Source organism: Oncorhynchus clarkii, chromosome 10 (genome assembly GCF_045791955.1).
Source record: "Oncorhynchus clarkii lewisi isolate Uvic-CL-2024 chromosome 10, UVic_Ocla_1.0, whole genome shotgun sequence".
NCBI classification, from domain to species: domain Eukaryota; kingdom Metazoa; phylum Chordata; class Actinopteri; order Salmoniformes; family Salmonidae; genus Oncorhynchus; species Oncorhynchus clarkii.
In genome coordinates, this window is record NC_092156.1 from 61,577,570 (window position 1) to 61,597,101 (window position 19,532).

The 19,532-nt window shown below is 43.7% G+C and overlaps 1 protein-coding gene across 1 annotated transcript; it reads left to right on the plus strand.

The window, feature by feature from the left end:
• Positions 1-3,100: 3,100 nt before the first annotated feature.
• Positions 3,101-9,940, plus strand: LOC139418954 (uncharacterized). Its single transcript, XM_071168749.1, has 3 exons — positions 3,101-3,545; positions 7,801-7,937; positions 8,625-9,940. Exons 1-3 carry the CDS (start codon positions 3,287-3,289, stop codon positions 9,819-9,821), a joined length of 1,593 nt encoding a protein of 530 aa, XP_071024850.1. The 5' UTR covers positions 3,101-3,286; the 3' UTR covers positions 9,822-9,940.
• Positions 9,941-19,532: the final 9,592 nt, after the last annotated feature.

Sequence of the window (19,532 nt, forward strand, 5' to 3'; positions counted from 1 at the left end):
TTTGCTGTTCCGGGTTTTTGCTTTATCAGAGGTGCCAATATTTTGGACCTGAGTTCTCTGCCATGTTTGTAAAGTCTATTTTGTAACCTCTTCCTGTAGGTGATTGGCTGGAGGCTAACAGTGGCGACTGGGTGGCCATCTTGGATTCTCATACCCAGTCGGATACAGCCAAGGGCCCAGGGAACGACATCAACAAGCCGGCCTGGACCAGAGGCGACATAGTGGCGGCCAGTGGATTGGACAGCATCCTCAACTCTGGGCTGGGGAACAACAGTGTTCAACACAACCAGAAACCGACAGTTGAACACAAAACATCCAAACTTAGTCTCCATGACAATGACAGACTGGCTGACACCAGGGCGAGGCATATATTTGGTCCGCGGGTACAGGGAGGTGTCCGTATGAGAACAGACATAGACTTGGCTAGCTATTCTCCGTCCTGCTCCTATAGTTGTGATTCAGAAAGACAAATGGCACCTCAGGTTAACCACCTAACAGGTGCTGCCTTCAGCCTGCGTTCTATAGGATCTATCAACTGGAACATGGACCCTGCGACAACACAGACACTCCCTGGCCTTTGTCCTCCTCACACTCTCCTGTTAAACCAGACCTCAGACAATGCCAGTGCCTCAACACTAAATGGCAACACAAGCCCATTGACAAATGACAGTAGTAGTAATGCTATCAGTAGATCCAGTGGCAAAGAGAAACGCTTCCCGTGTTCGTTCTGTGGGAAAGCCTTCAGTTTCCCCAAACAGATGGAGATCCACCAGAGGATGCACACGGGGGAGAAACCATTTGGCTGCCAGCTGTGCCGGGCCAGTTTCTCTCAATCCTCCAACCTGAAGAGGCACCAGAGAGTCCACACAGGGGAGAAATCCTACAGCTGCCCCCAGTGTGAGAAGAAGTTCTCCCGCCAGCACCAGCTGAAGATGCACCTGAAGGTCCACACGGGAGAGAGGCCGTTTGCCTGTACGCACTGCGGGAAGAGGTTCTCAGAGAGGAGCTCTCTCGGGATACACCAGCAGAAAATGCACACAGCCCATGTATAGAGTATATTAATATATCATGTAGTTCTGTTGGTTTTGGATGCAGTAGGGAACTGGATGAGGTGAACTGAGGAAAGAATGAGTATGATAAGGCAGAGTAGATGATATGGTGATGGTGTCTGTAAAAATGCTACACTGATGAAGAGTGACAAACTTCATGTCTTTAGGTGTTTTATAGTGAGATAATGATAGTGCCTTAATTCATGAAGTATTGAAGCTGTGTGTAATGTAGTGTTGAACCATTTCCAAAGTATTCTATTAAAGTGAAGGTACCATATCTTTCCTCCATTTAATATCTGACCTTTTCTAAGACCTCTTGTGGCAATACAGAAATTACTTATTTTTTTGTCTATTTTTCTAGTGATTTTCTATCAATACAAGGGCAACATATTATCTTCCTCTTCGGCACAGCCAGAAGAGGACTGCCCCCCCCCCCCCCCCCATAGCCTGGTTCCTCTCTAGGTTTCATCCTAAGTTCCGGCCTTTCTAGGGAGTTTTTCCTAGCCACCGTGCTTCTACACCTGCATTGTTTGGGATTTTAGGCTGGGTTTCTGTACAGCACTTGGTGACATCAGCTGACGTAATTAGGGCTTTATAAGTAAATTGGATTGATATTTACAGAAAAGGTGAAGTGAGAAGTTATTCTACTTGTCACGTATAATTTTGTGCAATAAATGTGATTGTGATACTATATTGACTCTGTGCTAACTGACTTAGTTATTTTTGTATCATTGCAGAGACTGAGTTCAGACTTTAAAAAATAAAGTAAAAAACTCCAATGGCTCCATATTGTTAGGTACTTGAATCAGTGTTAGATGGACTTGACTGTGGTTAGCATTTTATAACATGTCATGTTTCTGTGTGTACAGCAAAGAATGCTTTCATGCTTTTTTGTATAATCTTTGTTTGCAGTCTCCAGTCCATGAAGATCTGCTGATATCCGGTGTTACTGGTTGGAGAGACTGGACCTTTGAGGTGGCCCTGCATCGGAACCAGGACTCAACCACGGGGGACAGAGACTCCATCACAACCAGTGGACAGGTGGACTGAAAAACCTCAGTCCTGGTGGTCATCAGAGAGACAGAGACTCCAGTCAGGGATCCAGTCTGCAGCCCAGACCCTTCTCTTCACAGTCTCAGTGCAGGGATGAAGCAGGACCTGGGGCTGATAGAGATAGACCCTCCTGTTCCTATGATACAAACACCATAGTGTCCATGATGAACAGTGCAGGTTTTCCTGGGCTTCAGCCTTCACAGAGAGTGGTGGGAGACCCCCCTGGTGGTAGTCTATCAGCAAGTCTGTCTTCTCCTTCAGGTTCTTGTCTAATGGCAGGTGAATGGGTTCATAGAAAGCCTGGACCTGGGTCTAGCCTTCCTCATTTACCCCACAAATGCAGACAGGGTCAGGATGAACATTCGCCACAAGAGGTACCTAGCCTATAACACAGTGGATAATCCCATCAACACCCAAACAATGGCTCAAGGAGGGAGGTCAGACTATGTCCTCTGCTGTCATTTGGTCAAAACATGGGAGGCAGAGTATTAGGACGGACGCAGACAAGCCGGCTCATACGAACTATGTGAAGACGCACCAGACTGTTCACAAGGAGAGGCCCATCAAGTGCAAACTATTTTTACAAGAACTTCTCCTACCTGACTAGCCTTATCAGACACAGGAGTGTCCACCAAGGGGATAAATCATAGCGGTGTGGCTTGATATGTATGCAGGGTGTCTTGGTAAGAGGGTAATTAATACCCCGCATTAACCTTTTAACTTGTCATTTGAAACAGGCTTGAGTAAATACTTGTTTTTAGAGAGACGGTGAACTTCAGATAGAACAAGGACAGTTTAATATTTACCCTACTGAGGTGATTAGAAAATAATTACTTTATTCCATCACTCTATTCTTGCTAACACACTGTCCTTTCTAAACAAGTACTCTCAGCTTGAAAGATAGTGATCATGAATAGGAGATTGTAATAAGCAGTTCCCGTTTAAATTTAACCACACCCTTTGAGCTATGACATCAGCCAATAAGATCCTTGCTCTGTAAACGGAAGTAAACAGTGAACAAGTTCTACGTTAGCGTTTTTGTTATGTATAAGTTCCTTAAACACTGGTACTCAACGTGACTCATTTAACTGCGCAGCATCATATACTTACCACATTTAGTGTTTAATTCGCTTTAGAGACAGGACATGACAGGTGTTCCAGGTAACGCTAGCTAGCTGCTAACAATGGCTAACTGTATGGGGTTTCACACTCAAATAGCCTCCATCATGGAGGTACTAGCGAATGCAGCCGTGGCAGAGGTATGTAAACTCGTAGACGACGACTATGCAGTGTTTCGTTTGGAAATAACTCAAAGCCAGAAAGAAAACATGGCATTGCGCAGGAAACTACAGCTACTGGAAGTGAAGGTGGCACGGGAGCGCGTCTTCGCCAGTCGTCCCAGAAGTGTCAAGATCGTCGACCGATACAGAGGAATAGAAAGAGGTACATTTTGGAAAAGGCCGAGGATGCGTGGCTTTCGTATACAGTGAGTGTACAAAACACGAACGACCCTCATCAGAAAAGCTTTAATTCGTCGGTGCATGGACTTTACAAGGTGTCGAAATGGTTCCGCAGGGATGCTGGCCCATGTTGCCTCCAATGCTCCCCAAACGTGTCGCAGGTCTTGACGCAAACCGGTGCGCCTGGCACCTACTACCATACCCTGTTCAAATGCACTTGAAATATTTCGTCTTGCCCATTCAACCTCTGAATGGCACACACACAATCCATGTCACAACGCTTAAAAATCATTCTTCACCTACACTGATTTGAAGTGGATTTAACAAGTGACATCAGTAAGGGATCATAGCTTTCACCTGGTCAGTCTGTCATAGACAGAGCAGGTGTTCTTAATGTTTTGTACACTCAGTGTATATTTATATTAAAAACCAAAGTCTAATGGTTTTACCCAAAAATGAAGGACTCATTAGCCTATTCTGTTTTTGTCATCGAGGTCTCGTTGTCATCGAGGTCTCAATGCTGCTCATTGAATGGCATACTTTGAGCTGTACCAAAAAGTGCTATTGGCATGACATGAAAAATGTATGCTACATTTGTTATAGGCCTAATGTTTTTGTTGTTGACAACATAGAATTAGGAATTATAATACTTTTTAATAGGATCTCTATATGGGTGACACTATCTCGATCATTTGCAGATTTTAAGCATGTGTCCATTAGGACTTTTAACCTGATTTAGACGGAGCAATAAAATACCTACTCGTGGTCTTCTTAAATTAAACTATTTTTTTTCCAGTATTAGTGGATCACAATACCACGGAGGAGTTTACAAGGGAGGAAGTTTTATTCCATAGGCTGGGATCGGCATTATGCAGCTGTTGCAAAGAGCGCATTTTCACTGGCTGTCCACGGGTCGCATTAACAATGATTAATAGGCAGCTTAGCCTACACTTCTTCAATTCAACCATCATTGGGGTAAAATACACCTATACATTTGTGAACAGTCATCCACAACTACCACAGCAGAGGTGTGAATCACATTGCTATGTAGACATCAATAATAAGCCTAAGTGTTATCCGTATCGCCCGTAGGCTACACCACTGCTGTGTCACGTTTCGTAAACAACAGGTGTAGACTAACAATGAAATGCTTTCTCACAGGCCCTTCCCAACAATGCAGAGAGAAATAATAGCAAAGTCCTAATAAAATACACAATGAGTAACTAACTTCTCTATATACAATGGGTACCAGTCCCTAGCCGATGTGCAGATATGTACATATAACTAGGAATAACGTGACTAGGCAACAGGATGGATAATAAAGAGCAGCAGGGTATATGAGGAGTCCAAAAAGTTAGTGCAAAAAGGGTCAATGCAGATAGTTTTAAATAGTTAACCAAATAGCTACCCGGATTAACTATTTAGCAGTCTTATTTATTATTTTATTTTACCTTTATTTAGGCAAGTCAGTTAAGAACAAATTCTTATTTTCAATGACGGCCTAGGAACCTGGGTTAACTGCCTGTTCAGGGGCAGAACGACAGATTTGTACCTTGTCAGCTCGGGGATTTGAACTTGCAACCTTTCGGTTACTAGTCCAACACTCTGTGCATCGTTACCGCTTGCCGTGCGATAGCCAAGAGAACAGTCGATGACTTGGGTGGCTGGAGTCTTTGACCATTTCTAGGGCCTTCCTGCCTGGTATAGAGTTCCTGGATGGCAAGGAGCTTGGCCCGAGTGATGTATTGGGCCGTACGCACTAACCTCTGTAGTGCCTTGTAGTTGGATACCAAGCTGTAGCCATACCAAGCGGTGATGCAGCCAGTCAAGATGCTGTCAATTGTGCAGCTGTAGAATCTTTTCAGCCTCCTTAGGGGGAACTGGCGTTGACGTGCCCTCTTCACGGCTGTGTTGGTGTGTGTGGACCATGATAGATCCTTAGTGATGTGGACACTGAGGAATGAAGCTCTCGACCTGCTCCACTACAGACCCGTCCATGTGAATGGGGGCGTGCTCTGCCCTCCATTTCCTGTAGTCCACAATCAGCTCCTTTGTCTTGTTGATGTTCAGGGAGAGGTTGTTGTCCTGGTACTACACTGCCAGGTCTCTGACCTCCCTATAGGCTGTTTCATCGTTGTCGGTGATCAGGCCTACCAACATTGTGCTGTCAGCAAACCAGATGATAGTGTTGGAGTCCCTGAGGGGCCCCCGTGTTGAGGGTCAGTGTGGCAGATGTGTTGTGGCCTGCCCTCACCACCTGAGGGTGGCCCGTCAGGAATTCCAGGATCCAGTTGCAGAGGGAGGTGTTCAGTCCCAGGGTCCTTAGCTTAGTGATGAGCTTGGAGGGCACTATGGTGTTGAACGCTGAGCTTTAGTCAATGAACAGCATTCTCACATAGATGTTATTGGCCGCGCACGACTCCAACACTATCATCAAGTTTGCTGACAGCACAATGTTGGGAGGCCTGATCACAGACGACGATGAAACAGCCTATAGGGACAAAGGAGCTGATTGTGGACTACAGGAAATGGAGGGCCGAGCACGCCCCCATTCACATCGACAGGGCTGTAGTGGAGCAGGTCGAGCGCTTCATTCCTCAGTGTCCACATCACAAAGGATCTATTATGGTCCACACACACCAACACAGTCATGAACAGGGCTCACATCATCCCAGACTTATTAATGAAGCCGGTGACTGTGGTAAACTCATCAATGCCACTTGATGAATCCCAAAACATATTCCAGTCTGTGCTAGCAAAACAGTCCTGTAGCTTAGCATGCGCTTCATCGGACCACTTCTTTATTGAGCGCGTCACTTGTACTCCCTGTTTGAGTTTTTCTTGTAAGCAGGAATGCGGAGGATAGAGTTAAGGTCAGATTTTCCAAATGAAGGGCGAGGGAGAGATTTGTATGCATTTCTTTGTTGTGGAGTAAAGGTGATCTAGAGTTTTCTCCTTTAGTTGCTCAGGTGACTTGCTGGTAGAAATGGATTTCACTTTCCCTACATTAAAATCACTGGCCACTAGAAGCGCCGCCTCTGGATGAGCATTTTCTTGTTTGCTTATGGCCCTATACAGCTCGTCTTAGCGGTCTTAGTACCAGCTTCGGTTTGTGGTGGTAAATAAACAGCTACGGAAATATAAACTCTCTTGGTAAATAGTATGGTCTACAGTTTATCATAAGGTATTCTATCTTGAGCGAGCAGAAACTTGAGACTTCCTTATTATTAGAGATTGCACACCAGCTATTGTTAACACACCCCTCCCCCCTAACTTTACCCGATGCTGCCGTACGGTCTTGACGATGCATAGAAAAACCATCCTTGTTCAGCCACGAATCCGAGAAACATAGGATATTTCAGTTCTTCAGGTCCCGTTGATAGTATAGTCTCGACCGGAGCTCATCCAGTTTGTTCTCCAGTGATTATACGTTCGCCAATAGAATGGAGAGTAGTGGCAGATTATTTCTCTCTTAAGCAGTCTTTTCCAAGTCTTGGGTAGGGCCTGTTCAGGGTTAGCAGTATGTCCTGTATTTGGTTGAGCCGTCCAAAATGTTACATATTGCAGCTTTAAGATCAGTGCAAAAACCACGCAAAAATAGCTGAATTGGTCAGAAGAAAACAGCAGCGCTCCATTGCAGTACTATTCATTGCGGTGCAATTTCCCTTGTTATCCTTACCTCCAAGGATTTATCCAAGTTGTTTGTATAATCTTTGATGCCGATAGAAGTTGCACCATTGGAAGACATACAGTAGCTTGCACTATAGCCTACAAACTTATTCCTGCAATCCTTCAAACGGATTTGGTGTGCCATCATAGTGGTCTCTGACTTGTGGTCAGACTCGCTCAGTATTTCGTAAACATCCTTTCTGAATTTAAAAGTAATCCTAGAAGTAATCATCTAGTTTTTCAAAAGTAACTGTAATCTGATAATATTTTTGCTGTTAGAGTTTTCTTTATCAGTTACATGTAATCTGTTACTCCCCAACCCTGTCCCCGCATTACTTAGCTATCTTGCACGCAGACACAACCATATTCTAACCAGATTCTTTATTTACTGCATTTCCTATTATTTACTTAATGAAAACAACGTGATACACAAATTAATAAATAGTATATCAAGAAGTTATGACAAGTGTTACCTTATATCCTAGCCAATTCTAGACAGTGTCAATAAATATACTGTTGAGCATTGACAGTAGCTAACCTAACCTCTTTTCCACCAATTACTCTCTCAGGTGAAGGACATCTCACTAGAGGCCACAGGGGCTTTGTGAAGCCAGCAGGACACAATGCGTGGAGAGATGACCAACCCATAGCTGTTGATGAGGGGAGTGGAACCTCAACCCAGCACGTTATCATGATAGAGGTTAGTGTAATAGTGTTGCATAAAAAATGTTTGCAAATCAAATGTGGCCAGTTTATTTTCAGAAAGGCTCTCCTCAGCTATTCACTTGCTTACATGAAACCCAGCACAAAAAGTTTAGGGAATGATTCATATTTTTGCATCACAAAAGAGTTTAGGGTGAATAAAAATGTGCACTGTACAGTAGCCATTAGTAAATGGTAGTAAATATGAACTATTTAGATCTTATTTAATTATGAAAAAATTATTAAACTGCCATAAACTCAAACTATTCCTTAGATATTTACCTACTAGAAACAATTAGAATATTAAACCAACAAAAATTACACACACTTACCATAAAATGTGTTAATTGTAATTGTGATGGTAGCCATTTTGAAGAACCATAAAGAAAAAATAATGGTGACACACCCACACGTGATATCATTGAAAAGCCCAGAATGTCCTCTCAAAGTTACAACAGGAACTAACACAGCGGCATGTATGGCCTTAAATCCAAAAAACAAATACTCATTAGAAAGGACAAAAATGTATTGCTGGATCTCGGGGGATATTTCAGGAAGGCTCCCCTCAGCTATTCACTTGCTTACATGCGCATCCTCATTGTTCTGCCATAGGGGAGCTTATGAGACTTCAAGACATTGTTATCCAATACAGCTCATGTACCGGTAATAACCTCCTCTCTTCTTGTGTCAGTCTGCAGAGGCTGCAGGTCCTGAAGGATTGTCTCTGGTCAAGCAGGAGAGGTCTGAAGGAGAGGAGGACCGACGGCACAGCAGGCACATCCAGACTGGAGCAGCAGCTGGAGCGCCCCCTGTAGCCACGGTAGACCATACCATCACCCCAGCGCATCTCTGGACCCGAAGCAGAATCACGGAGGTCAGTGGAACGCCGAATGCAGTCCTCAAGTCAGAGAAAGACATCAAGACTTTAGCTGTAACACAAAGGCTGTTACACACAGGATCTGACCACAGATCAGACCCAGAGAGACTGGGGCCGGGGAGAACGAGCTGTCCTCCTGCTCCTGGCTCAGAGTTTTTACCTGTATTTCAACATAGCCAAAGAGTGGTTAATTCCCATGGAGATGGTGATGCGTTAGCCACTGGCGGTGATGATCTGTCTTGTTTTTACACTACAGAGATGGACCCTGGAAACATGCCCTTGGGTTTAGAGACACAGACTGATCTTTCTAGACGGGACTGGAACCAGTACAGTAGTAGTGTATACTCTGAAGGGCGCCTAGATGAGAAAGGGGAGGGTCTGGTCATAGATGAAGTGACTATGAAAGTGGAGGGTGACGTTCCTCCCACATGGAATGCAGATAATCATCACCTAGGAGATGGACACTTACAGGGCAGAGATTTCTTAAATTACAGGGAAAGGTTAGAGACAAATCCAAATGGCTCTACCCACTCTCCTTTACACACGTTCAGGGATCGCGCCCCAGTGTCCACGTCGATGGGGCCTTCGGATTCACACGGCCGCTTCCTTTTCGACAGGGCTAGAGCCCAGGCTCAGGGAGGGGGAGAAACGTCAGGCAGTAGTAAGGGAAAACGGTTCCTCTGCATGTTCTGTAACAAAGGCTTCAGCTGCCCCCAGAAGGTAGAGATCCACCAGAGGTTCCACACAGGGGAGAAACCCTTCAGTTGTACCCAGTGTCACATGCACTTTGCCCAGGCTGGTGACCTGAAGAGGCACCAGAGGATCCACACAGGGGAGAAACCCTACAACTGCCCCCAGTGTGAGAAGAGGTTCTCCCGCCAGGACCACCTGAAGATGCACCTGAAGGTCCACACGGGAGAGAGGCCGTTCGCCTGTACGCACTGCGGGAAAAGGTTCTCAGAGAGGAGCTACCTCAGGATACACCAGGAGAAAAACCATTCCACTCTATAACATAGAAAGTAACCATTCCACTCGATAGCTTCTGACGTTTAGCTCAAACCCTGCATTAAAGAAAAATATGCATTTTCATTGTTGTCAGCAGAAAAGATCCACAGATGCATTTGGAATAATGAGAGTAACAGATTTCAGTGTTGAATATTCCAGGGTAGAATATTGCATACAGACATTGTGTGATAGATACAGCATATATATACACTGCTCAAAAAAATAAAGGGAACACTAAAATAACACATCCTAGATCTGAATGAATTAAATATTATTATTAAATACTTTTTCTTTTCATAGTTGAATGTGCTGACAACAAAATCACACACAAACTATCTCTGGAAATCTAATTTATCAACCCATGGAGGTTGGGATTTGGAGTCACACTCAAAATTAAAGTGGAAAACCACACTACAGGCTGATCCAACTTTGATGTAATGTCCTTAAAACAAGTCAAAATGAGGCTCAGTAGTGTGTGTGGCCTCCACGTGTCTGTATGACCTCCCTACAAAGCCTGGGCATGCTCCTGATGAGGTGGCGGATGGTCTCCTGAGGGATCTCCTCCCAGACCTGGACTAAAGCATCCGCCAACTCCTGGACAGTCTGTGGTGCAACGTGGCGTTGGTGGATGGAGCGAGACATGCACGGTGTTGGGCTGTAAGCACAACACCCACCTTTGGACGTCGGGCCCTCATACCACCCTCATGGAGTCTGTTTCTGACCGTTTGAGCAGACACATGCACATTTGTGGCCTGCTGGAGGTCATTTTGCAGGGCTCTGGCAGTGTTCCTCCTTCTCGTACAAAGGCAGAGGTAGCGGTCCTGCTGCTGGGTTGTTGCCCTCCTACGGCCTCCTCCACGTCTCCTGATGTACTGGCCTGTCTCCTGGTAGCGCCTCCATGCTCTGGACACTACGCTGACAGACATAGCAAACCTTCTTGCCACATCTCGCATTGATGTGCCATGCTGGATGAGCTGCACTACCTGAGCCACTTGTGTGGGTTGTAGACTCCGTCTCATGCTACCACTAGAGTGACTACACCGCCAGCATTCAAAAGTGACCAAAACATCAGCCAGGAAGCATAGGAACTGAGAAGTGGTCTGTGGTCCCCACCTGCAGAACCACTCCTTTATTGGGGGTGTCTTGCTAAATGCCTACGATTTCCACCTGTTGTCTATTCCATTTGCACAACAGCATGTGAAATTTATTGTCAATCAGTGTTGCTTCCTAAGTGGACAGTTTGATTTCACAGAAGTGTGATTGACTTGGAGTTACATTGTGTTGTTTAAGTGTTCCCTTTATTTTTTTGAGCAGTGTATATACACAGTATACAAAACATTAGGAACACCTGCTCTTTCCATGACAGAGTGACCAGGTGAATCCAGGTGAAAACTATGATCCCTTATTGATGTCACTTGCTAGATGCACTTCAATCAGAGTAGATGAAGGGGAGGAGACAGGTTAATTAATGATTTTCAAGCCTTGAGACATGGATGGTGTGCCACTGCCATTCAGAGGGTGAATGGGCAAGGCAACATATTTAAGTGCCTTTGAACGGGTAATGATAGTAGGTGCCAAACGCACTGGTTTGTGTCAAGAACTGCAAAGCTGCTGGGTTTTTCACACTCAACAATTTACAATGCCTATCACGAATTATCTACCACCCAAAGGACATCTAGTCAACTTGACACAACTGTGGGAAGCATTGAAGTCAACAGGCCAGCATCCCTGTGGATTGGAGAGTCCAAAAGGGGGTGCAGTTGAAGTCGGAAGTTTACACACACTTAGGTTGGAGTCATTAAAACAATTTTTTCAACAAACTAAAGTTTTGGAAAATCGGTTAGGACATCTACTTTGTGCATGACACAAGTAATTTTTCAAACAATTGTTTACAGACAGATCATTTCACTTAAAATTTACTGTACACAATTCTAGTGGGTCAGAAGTTTACATACACTAAGTTGACTGTGCCTTTTAACAGCTTGGAAAATTCCAGAAAATTATGTTATGGCTTTAGAAGCTTCTGATAGGCTAATTGACGTCAATTGGAGGTGTATCTGTGGATGTACCTTCAAACTCAGTGCCTCATTGCTTGACATCATGGGAAAATCAAAAGAAATCAGCCAAAATTGTAGACCTCCACAAGTCTGGTTCATCCATGGGAGCAGTTTTTAAACGCCTGAAGGTACCACGTTCATCTGTACAAACAATAGTACTCAAGTATAAACACCATGGGACCACGCAGCCGTTATACCGCTCAGGAAGGAGAAGCGTTCTGTCTCCTAGAGATGAACGTACTTTGGTGTCTGAAAAGTGCAAATCAATCCCAGAACGACAGCAAAGGACCTTGTGAAGATGCTGGAGAAACAGGTACAAAAGTATCTATATCCACAGTAAAAACGAGTCCTATGTCGACATAACCTGAAAGGCCGCTCAGCAAGGAAGAAGCCACTGGTCCAAAACCACCATAAAAAAGCCGGACTACGTTTTGCAACTGCAAATGGGGACAAAGATCATATTTTTTGGAGAAATGTCCTCTGGTCTGATGAAACAAAAATAGAACTGTTTGGCCATAATGACCATTGTTATGTTTGGAGGAAAAAGGGGGAGGCTTTCAAGCCAAAGAATACCATCCCAACCGTGAAACACGGGGGTGTCAGCATCATGTTGTGGGGGTGCTTTGCTGCAGGAGAGACTGGTGCACTTCACAAAAAAGATGGCATCAGGAGAAAGTAAAATTATGTGGATGTTTTGAAGTAACATCTCAAGACATCAGTCAGGAAGTTAAAGCTTGGCCGCAAATGGGTCTTCCAAATGGACAATGACCCCAAGCATACTTCCAAATTTGTGGGTAGAACTGAAAAAGCGTGTTTCGAGCAAGGAGGCCTACAAACCTGACTCAGTTACACCAGCTCTGTCAGGAGGAATGTGCCAAAATTCATCCCAATTATTGTGGGAAGCTTGTGGAAGGCTACCTGAAACGTTTGACCCAAATTTAAACAATTTAAAGGCAATGCTACCAAATACTAATTGAGTGTATGTAAACTTCTGACCGACTGGGAAATAAATAAAAGATTCTCTCCACTATTATTCTGACATTTTACATTCTAAAAAATAAAGTGGTGATCCTAACGGACCTAAAACAGGGAATATTTACTGGGATTAAATGTCAGGAATTGTGAAAAACGTTTTTATTTTTTATTTCACCTTTATTTAACCAGGTCTGCTAGTTGAGAACAAGTTCTCATTTACAACTGCCACCTGGCCAAGATAAAGAAAAGCAGTGCGACACAAAAAACAACAGAGCTGCACATGGAATAAACAAACATACAGTCAAAAACACAATAGAGAAAAAAGTCTATATACAGTGTGCAAATGAGGTAAGATAAGGGAATAAATTGGCCACAGTGGTGAAATAATTACAATTTAGCAATTCAACACTGGGGTGATAGATGTGCAAAATATGAATGTGCAAGTAGAGATACTGGGGTATAAAGTAGCAAAAAAAAAAATAACAGTATGGGGATGAGGTAGTTGGATGAACTATTTACAGATAGGATATGTACAGGTGCAGTGATCTGTGAGCTGGTGCTTAAAGTTAGTGAGGGAGACATGGATCTCCAGCTTCAGTGACATTTGCAATTCGTTCCAGTCATTGGCAGCAGAGAACTGGAAGGAATGACGTTCCGACCTCGGAATTGGCTTTGGGGGTGACCAGCAAAATATACCTGCTGAAGCGCGTGCTATGGGTGGGTGCTGCTATGGTGACCCGTGAGCTGAGATAAGACGGGCTTTACCTAGCAAAGACTTATAGATGACCTGGAGCCAGTGGGTTTGGCGACGAATATGAAGCGAGGGCCAGCCAACGAGAGCATACAGGTCGCAGTGATGGGTAGTATATGGGGCTCTGGTGACAAAATCGATGGCACTGTGATAGACTGCATCCAATTTGCTGAGTAGAGTGTTGGAGGCTATCTTGTAAATGACATCGCCAAAGTCAAGAATCGGCAGGATTGTCAGTTTTACGAGGGCATATTTGGCAGCATGAGTGAACAATGCTTTGTTGCGAAGTTGGAAGCCGATTCTAGATTTAATTTTGGATTGGAGATGCATAATGTGAGTCTGGAAGGAGAGTTTACAGTCTAACCAGACACCTAGGTATTTGTAGCTGTCCACATATTCTAGGTCAGAACCATCCAGAGTAGTGATGCTGGATGTGCGGGCAGGTGCGGGCAGCGATCGGTTGAAGAGCATGCATTTAGTTTTACTTGCATTTAAGAGCAGTTGGAGGCCCCGGAAGGAGAGTTGTATGGCATTGAAGCTCGTCTGGAGGTTAGTTAACACAGTGTCCAAAGATGGGACAGATGTATACAGAATGGTGTAGTCTGCATAGAGGTGGATCAGGGAATCACCAGTAGCAAGAGCGACATCATTGAGGTATACAGAGAAGAGTCGGCCAGAGAATTGAACCCTGTGGCATCCCCATAGAGACTGCCATAGGTCCGGACAACAGGCTCTCCGATTTGACATACTGAACTCTCTCTGAGAAGTAGTTGGTGAACCAGGCGAGGCAGTCATTTGAGAAACCAAGGCTGTTGAGTCTGCCGATAAGAATGTGGTGATTGACAGTCGAAAGCCTTGGCCAGGTCGATGAATACAGCTGCACAGTATTATCTCTTATCAATAATGGTTATGATATCGTTTAGGACCTTGAGCGTGACTGAGGTGCACCCATGACCAGCTCGGAAACCAGATTGCAATAGCGGAGAAGGTACGGTGGGATTCGGAATGGTCGGTGATCTGTTTGTTAACTTGCCTTTCGAATACCTTAGAAAGGAATGGTATGATAGATATAGGTCTGTAGCAGTTTGGGTCTAGAGTGTCTCCCCCTTTGAAGAGGGGAAGGACCGCGGCAGCTTTCCAATCTTTCGGGATCTCAGACGATACGAAAGAGAGGTTGAACAGGCTAGTAATAGGGGTTGCAACAATTTTGGCTGATAATTTTAGAAAGATAGGGTCCAGATTGTCTAGCCCTGCTGATTTGTAGAGGTCCAGATTTTGCAGCTCTTTCAGAACATCAGCTATCTGGATTTGGGTGAAGGAGAAATGGGGGAGGCTTGGGCAAGTTGCTGTGGGGGGTGCAGGGCTGTTGACCAGGGCAGGGGTGGCCAGGTGGAAAGCATGGCCAGCTGTAGAAAAATGCTTATTGAAATTCTCAATTATAGTGGATTTATCGGTGGTGACAGTGTTTCCTAGCCTCAGTACAGTGGGCAGCTGGGAGGAGGTGCTCTTATTCTCCATGGACTTTACGGTGTCCCAGAACTTTTTGGAGTTTGTGCTGCAGGATGCAAATTTCTGTTTGAAAAAGCTAGCCTTCGCTTTCCTAACTGCCTGTGTATATTGGTTCCTAACTTCCCTGAAATGTTGCATATCGCGTGGGCTATTTGATGCTAATGCTGTACACCACAGGATGTTTTTGTGCTGGTCAAGAATATATTATTATTATGCATTTGGCTAAGGTGTATGTAAACTTCCGACTTCAACTGTATGTGTATTAAAGTAGTCAAAAGTGTAGTATTTGGTCCCATATTCCTAGCGTGCAATGATTACTTTAAGCTTGTGTCTCTACAAACATGTTGGATGCATTTGCTGTTTGTTTGGGTTGTGTTTCAGATCATTTTCTGCCCAATAGAAATTATTGGTAACAACCTTTATTGTAAATAAGACTAGAATAAGACTAGAATATGTTCTAAACACTTCAATATTCATGTGGATGCTACCATGATTACAGATAATCCTGAATGATTTGTGAATAATGATGAGTTAGAGTTAGATGCACAAATATCATAACCCCCCCCCTAAAACGTTCACCTTTCCTGTTATTGTAATGGTGAGAGGTTAGCATGTCTTGGGGGTATGATATGTGTGCACCTGTAACTTTCCCACTCATCATTATTCACAGTTAGTCCTGAATTATCTGTAATCGTGGTAGCATCCACATTAAATGTAGAAGCATTTAGAAACATTCTATTGTTATTTACAATAAAAGTGACTCCAAAATGACGCAATACATTATTTACCATTAATTTGTACTGGGCACAATATAATCTGAAACACAACCAAAACAAACAGCAAATGCAAGCAGCAAAGAAACCCTACCCTCTCTAGGCACTTGTGGAGAGCTGAAACAATAGGTGTAAGGCTGTAAGCAATAGGGTGAATGCATTTTGAAGTAAATCTCAGCTCTGTTAAAGTACACTCAAGAAAAACATGAACAGATCTCAAAGTGATTCAGCAGTATCATTAAATCGGGTTAACATGCCCCACCAACATTAGACAATTATACTGAAAGGCCTTATATTGCTGAAATAAATGCATCTAATCAATGATGAGAATACTCTGATTAACCGATATGTAGCAGGAAGATTAGCGTACCGTGAATCAAGAGGTTGTGATTTGAAATTCAAGGTGAGGACTGTTTAATTATTATTAATGTATTTTGAATTTTTTTATTTCACCTTTATTTAACCAGGTAGTCCAGTTGAGAACAAGTTCTCATTTACAACTGTGACCAGGCCAAGATAAAGCAAAGCAGTGTGACAAAAACAGCAGAGTTACACATAAACAATCGTACAGTCAATAACACAATAGAAAAATCTGTATACAGTGTGTGCAAATGAAGTAAGGAGGTAAGGCAATAAATAGGCCAATAGTGGCGAAGTAATTATAATTTAGCAATTTACACTGGAGTGATATGTGCAGATGAGGATGTGCAAGTAGAAAAACAGGTGTGCAAAAGAGCAGAAAAACAAATATGGGAATGAGGTAGGTAGTTGGTTGGGCTGTGTACAGCTGCAGCGATCGGTAAGCTGCTTTGACAGCTGACGCTGTATAAATTAACATTATTATTAATTAGCATGCTAACCTTATCTAGCTAGTTATCTTCACTATATTGTATTCAAAAGATTAGCCAGTTGGCTGGACTATGGTTGGAGCTGGATTTGTCATAAGCATTTAGGAAAAACTTAGCCACAGGTGAATAGGAAAAACCAGTATCATTGACTTCACCATCTATTGTTATGGCCAATGCTTTAGTATCTTCCATAAATTGGAGAGGCGTTTTTCTACGCTGTAATGGACACGGTACAACCTTTGGTAGGCTGCGGTATAGCAAAGCCAAGTCCCATGCTCATGGTTTTCACAGGGGAATTGAAATTATAGGCTACAATGACTTTGCTCATGATGCACTCCACAAATGATAAGGAACACTGCTTAAGCAGGGGGACACGTCTGGCACTGCAGGATTTGAGTCCCTGGCGGCGTAGTGTGTTACTGATGGTAGGCTTTGTTACTTTGGTCCCAGCTTTCTGCAGGTCATTCACTAGGTCCCCCCGTGTGGTTCTGGGATTTTTGCTCACCGTTCTTGTGATCATTTTGACCCCACAGGGTGAGATCTTGCGTGGAGCCCCAGATCGAGGGAGATTATCAGTGGTCTTGTATGTCTTCCATTTCCTAATAATTGCTCCCACAGTTGATTTCTTCAAACCAAGCTGCGTACCTATTGCAGATTCAGTCTTCCCAGCCTGGTGCAGGTCTACAATTTTGTTTCTGGTGTCCTTTGACAGCTCTTTGGTCTTGGCAATAGTGGAGTTTGGAGTGTGACAGGTGTCTTTTATACTGATAACAAGTTCAAACAGGTGCCATTAATACAGGTAACGAGTGGAGGACAGAGGAGCCTCTTAAAGAAGAAGTTACAGGTCTGTGAGAGCCAGAAATCTTGCTTGTTTGTAGGTGACCAAATACTTATTTTCCACCATAATTTGCAAATAAATTCATTAAAAATCCTACAATGTGATTTTCTGGATTTTCTTGTCTCATTTTGTCTGTCATAGTTGAAGTGTACCTATGATGAAAATTACAGGCCTCTCTCATCTTTTTAAGTGGGAGAACTTGCACAATTGGTGGCTGACTAAATACTTGTTTTGCCCCACTGTTTACCATTTATAAAATGGTCAGTTATTTTTTGTTGTTGCACAGACTAGCTAAAAAAAATAAGTGGAACTTGACAAATTAGCCAATGGATTATGATAATTTTCTCAGTTGCAATTCACTGGAGCCGCCGAGCCAGAGAAGCGCGTATTAATCATACTGTAGAACTCATTGCGACCAGAACTAGACGGTCAAATGAACGAGTCACTCAGAAAAACAAATCATGACTCTCGAGTCCGTTAAAAGAGTTGTTAAAAAATAACGAATCGTTCGAAATGCACATCGCTAGTTGCAATACGCCAATACACATTTTAAGAATAAGTAAACGGAAGTGAATAGTGGCTCTTTGGCAATTCCTTGTTATGTCAGCTGTCAAATGAAATCAACACGTGCAAAATAAGCAAAATGAACAGCAGATAACAATCCCAATTGGGAGAGGCCAGAGATTGCCAGATGCGTAAATTGGGCTAAGGAACAGATGTTGGGAATTGGAGAAAGGCCATCAGTGCGGCATGAGCATTGTGAACAGAGATGTGGCTATGGACAGCGAGGAAGAAAAGACGAGTGTAGTTGGAAGATGTGTGTTGAGGAAGAATGGCACGAATTACAAACCGTACTCTGCTGTTTCTGATGGCTCAGAAATTGAACCTGAAGACCTCAGACTCCAAACCTCACCCCGATGGTCATGTAAAGGATGGTTCTGTCCCAGTGGGAGTGATATTTTTGTAGAAAGTGGATCCCTGCCTTTTGGCTGACCCATATGTAGTCTCAGGCTGGGGGGGAAATGATTTGGGTACTGTTAAATCAGTGAAGGCAGTTCGAAATGGACTTAATGATTTTCAGTGTTTGTTCCTTTCTGAGGAAGAGGGCACTTCACAGAACGCACCTCTAGACAAGACCCGTGACTTGATTTGCTCTCTGGAGCAGTGTGCCTTTGAAAGGAGTCATTACTGGGGTGGCATTAAGTGTTGAGGTGGAGAAACTGAAATGGAAGATTCCCTTTGTCTGTGACACCTGCCGTTTGGTGCTACGCTGACACTGCATGTCCTTTTGAGTTTTGCGTCTTTACCTAACAAAGTCATGTTAGAATATGTCAGTTATCCCGTGAGAGCTTTTGAGCCGAACCCACTAAAGTGTTTCAGATGCCAAGCTTATGGTCATGTTGCAGCAGCAGTGTGTAGGAGAGCATTGGCCCGAAGGAATGTTAGTATCAATTGTGGGGGTTCCCATGTTGCTGGGGATCAGAAGTGCCTTAGTGCGAGAGAGACTGGTTGAGGTTGCCAGAGTCAGAGTAGAACAGAAGGTGTCGTATGCTGAGGCAGTGAAGAGAGTAGAGGATGATGGGTCAAGGGTGAGTAGTAGGCCTTGGCCAATACAGTGATATGAATTTGTGCTTCAGTAAGGTTGGCTTCTTAGTATTCATAGCCATGGTTATCAACTGTACCACATAAATGGAACCTAAATCACAGAAAATAGATGTTGTGGTGGCAGCTGCAAAGAAGTACTTGGGTGTACAAGGTTTTACTGCAGGAGAGTTACAAGGTGTGTTGAACGAAATAGTAGGCCTGGTGTAGGATCAGTTAGGGTCAACGTAGTGGACTGGGGTGGTGGTGTTTTTTAATGAATTAGTGGTATATAGGTGAACGGCTAGTTTGGTGGTACAATTGTTTTCCTTTCCCTCTAACCTTTTTGCATCACTCAATTTAACGTGAACGCCCACACTCCCGC

What these genes read in the sequence shown, in the direction of transcription:
- LOC139418954 (XM_071168749.1), top strand. Translation starts at nt 3,287, where the DNA reads ATGGCTAACTGTATGGGGTTTCACACTCAAATAGCCTCCATCATGGAG. An exon ending in ATACAGAGGAATAGAAAGAG is followed by an intron (nt 3,546 to 7,800) that starts GTACATTTTGGA and finishes TTACTCTCTCAG; the next exon opens with GTGAAGGACATCTCACTAGA. An exon ending in TTATCATGATAGAGGTTAGT is followed by an intron (nt 7,938 to 8,624) that starts GTAATAGTGTTG and finishes TTCTTGTGTCAG; the next exon opens with TCTGCAGAGGCTGCAGGTCC.